At 38.9% G+C, this 3803-nt stretch overlaps 1 protein-coding gene across 1 annotated transcript; it reads right to left on the bottom strand.

Annotated features, from left to right (window-relative positions):
* Positions 1–591: 591 nt before the first annotated feature.
* On the bottom strand, positions 592–3564 carry LOC119739583. The gene is made up of 3 exons (XM_038214568.1): positions 2432–3564; positions 1594–1783; positions 592–1431 (listed from the first exon to the last, which is right to left on the bottom strand). Exons 1-3 carry the CDS (start codon positions 2664–2666, stop codon positions 1383–1385), a joined length of 474 nt encoding a protein of 157 aa, XP_038070496.1. The 5' UTR covers positions 2667–3564; the 3' UTR covers positions 592–1382.
* Between the last annotated feature and the right edge of the window lie 239 nt (positions 3565–3803).

Genomic DNA, 3803 nt, shown 5'->3' with positions numbered 1-3803 from the left:
GCGGGGGTCATCTTAAATCAATATGGCCGCCACCTTTCAGAGTCCAGGATGGAATGTATACCCTGCCCGATTTGTGGCAGAGGGAGTCCCCACATATGTTCCTATACTCAACACACACTTGTTTTTTTGTTAACAGAAGTATCCCCCAATAATCATCTAAAGAATTCCTGAGAGTACCAGAACACAATGAAGACACAATGGGGGTGGGGTGGGGGGGGGGGTACACCCTGCCACATATCGTGCACCAAATGTGGGAATGATGAGGCTTGGATGACAATTCTGTTATTTTTTGGCTTGTTAATGTAACCCGGAAAATTAATAAACTTGGAAAATAATAAATTGAATGAGAAAAACGCTAAATGTTGGGGTACTCGCTGTCAAAAATGAGATAGACCTAGATGGGGTAGGAACAAGTAGAGAGGAATTTGAATAAATAGAAACAATGACAAACACATTTTTAGAATGACAACAAAAAAAGAATGATTTATTTTACCAACCAAAATTTGAAGAAAACCATTCAAAAAAACCAATAATCAAAAAGGATCCAAATTAACTTTTTCCCAAACCTTAAACAGTCGACTATTTGTACTACAGTCGACTTTTGTTATAAAGAGCACTTTTATAAAGATGTCCTACTTCTGCTTATAAAGAGCAAATTCTGAGGTCTCAAATCTCTAGTTCTCTTTGTGTCTCTTTGTTTCGCTGTCCTTTTAAAGCAACATTTCTGTTTAAAGAGGTAGTTTGGGCAGTCTCACCGACCTTGCTGTAACCAGAGTCAACTGTACAAAACTAAATTGAACTTTAAACTTAAATGGAAGTTGAAAGAAGAAAACTGAACTAACACAGTATCAAAATAGAATGACACATGGAACAACCTAACGATCAAACTCGAAAAAAGAATTGAATATAAATCAAGAAAATCGTTTTCCTTCTTAAATTAACATTAAAAAACAAGAACAGTCACTGTCTTCCAATAACAGGCCATGATAACCCTTTGTTTAAACACAAAATACGTAAAGGAAGAGAACATGGAACCACTAATGCAAAAATGTTGGTAAAAAAGGATGCAATAAAAAAAAAATGAAAACGGGTACTACTTTCAAAATCTTGACTACTTTGTGATGATTCAGCAGTTGTTTCACCGATGGTAATCTTCATGAGCCCATCTTCTTGACCTGGTGCTAAACAATGAAGAACTAAACCAAAGGCTTCCTTTGCCTTCCTTCTATAATAACGGATGGTGCTATCAGGTGCTTCTTCTAAAGACAGTCGAGGCTGCCCATCAACAGCAGACATTCCACCCTGAGTAAGGAAAGTGTTCAGGGATTGCAGCTCCACATTCTTTGGTCGGGGGGTTGGAGCCCAAGAAGAGTCTAGTGCACCTACATCCTTTGTAATATCTCCATCAGTTGATGATGACTCAGATGTATGCTAGAAATAATCATGAGGAAAATAAAAACAGTGAGATGCGTGCTACATATAGCAGGGTTGAAATACAAATGTATGTACTCAAAGAAGAGTACTTACAATTCATCTGTGATATTAAAATGAGATGCAATATGTCATTGTCCATTCTTAGTTCACTCTCATTACCTCATGAACTGAAGTGCACTCTGTGTCGGTGGGTTGGAGAGATGGTACACCAGCCAGCGATGTGAAATCACTGATTGTACACTGCTGCTCTTCTTGTTCCTTTTAGAGAGCACATCGCTAGGTGGTAATTGTTCCGCTGTCTGGTGCGTAACTGCTTGTTTGTGCTTAGATAGACAACCTCTACAGATACCTGAAAGTCATATGAACAGTGAGAATTAACAAAGTGTAAAGGCCACAGCAGGCTTAATATTTTTTAAACGTAAAAGATATAAAGCGGGGCGTATGTAGCCAACAATATTGAGCAATAGATCCCTTGAACAAAACCAATGTCATAAATTCCCCCCCCCCCCCAAAAAAAATAAAAAAAATAAAAAATAAAAAATCTTCTTTTATTATTTTAGATTGACTGTATTTATTTACAATTATTACTTTTTCATTTTCTGATGTGGCTGGCGCTGGAGGATTTGTATAAAAGGGAAAACAAATCTGAAATTGTTCTTGTAAATGGTCAAAACAACAATGTAAGTGCAAAATAAATATTTGTTTTATTCCCCAAACTGCGCATGTTCAGTGCAGCTCCAACTTTCTTTATATAAAAAAAAATCAAAATATCCACCATGTGTGTCCACTGCCGAAAACCATGTGTGTGGTCCAGAGCTGTGACAACCAGTATTAATTTTTCACACAATAATACATGTCACTGGTCCCAAGTCAACTGCATGATAAGGGATTTAATTGATATAACCTTCCCAGAAACAAAATCAGTTGATCAGAAATGGACCATGACCATGATTGATTCATTTCAAAATGTGTGTTTGTTTGATTTCTGTCTTCTTACCTGTTCCAACTGTGCTCAGAATACCCCATCGATCAAACATCTCACGGCTAGTTGCTTTATTCCCACCAAGGAATGGTTTGCCTTTCACTTTATGGAGTAGATGACAACATTTCCTTGATGATGTCCAACTCAACCCTAACTTGTTACTATGCGCTGGACATATTGTTTTATCAGTGTATGCATCGACGTCGAACAAACCACATCGCGGGAGGATCAGTTTCCATGCACTCGACATTTACATCATATGCAGCGACTTTCCACTTCTGCAAATGGCTCCGTATGTTTTTTGTGCATCGATTAAGTTGCACTGTATTTAGTTCGCGCGGATAAGAGGGATTTACACCACATTTGATGGCTTTGCAATACTCAAAATTACTAAAATCACATTGCTGCCGCACAGACAGCATGTCCATGACAGCCATTTTGACGGTGATGTTATGCGAGGGCGCCCTCTTTCGATACCGTGCGCTAACTGGGTGGGCGGCAACAGGACGTTCCCCTCCTACCGGATCAGTGCGCACCACCAGAGGTAGCCCACTCACCCACCCACCCAATTGGTGAAGTCTGCAAAATGTAGATTTTGTTACGCTCTCACAACAATTCCAGCAAAATGTCAATTAAGGGGAACCAAATGCACTCGGAACTGTCTAGGGGGCTATGTAGGTTTGGTCTTGAAAAATAGGAATTTTTCAACTTTGTTGACCGTGAGCAAACGAAAATAGGAAAAGCTGACAGTTTTTTTATTTTTTATTATTGTAGTCGGATATCTGAACTATATTTCCTCCAAGTTTGTTGACTCTCAGCCCTGCATTAATTAAGTTATGGTTTACCGCGTAAATGACTTCATTTCGTAATAGAGCTGATACGTGTTTTTCTTACGTCTATATCTCCGCAGTGAATGATTGCACATCAAAGATTTATATTTCATCGTTTAGAGAAGATTAAATCCTTTCTTTTGATATGTAGGTCGACAGTAAACGATTTAGTTTAAGGGAATTCACGAGGCTATAACTTTACACCAGAAACAACACAAATTTACTCCCCGGAAGTCACCTTTTTTTGCTCAAAATTGTCGGTGCCCCGTACTCGGCCACCGTGTGATTATTTATCGAGCTACTCCACCGAGTGGTATCGTCCCAGGTGGGGATCAAATGGCCAAGATTTGAACTTAATTCGCCGACCCCCCACCTTGTCGATTTTTCAAGATTTTGCATGGTCTTCTCATAAACGCACACTTAAGCCTACAATTTCAAGATATTGAGACCGAAACTTATATTTACGTATAACCGGTAAACGATTTGGGATGAGTGATGATTGTGAAAGAGATTGTATCGGGTATAAAGGAAAGTGGTCAGTGTTCACAGCGAGTCTC

This window comes from Patiria miniata, unplaced genomic scaffold, assembly GCF_015706575.1.
Source record: "Patiria miniata isolate m_02_andy unplaced genomic scaffold, ASM1570657v1 HiC_scaffold_4, whole genome shotgun sequence".
NCBI lineage: Eukaryota > Metazoa > Echinodermata > Asteroidea > Valvatida > Asterinidae > Patiria > Patiria miniata.
This window is presented reverse-complemented; position numbering and strand designations above follow the sequence as displayed.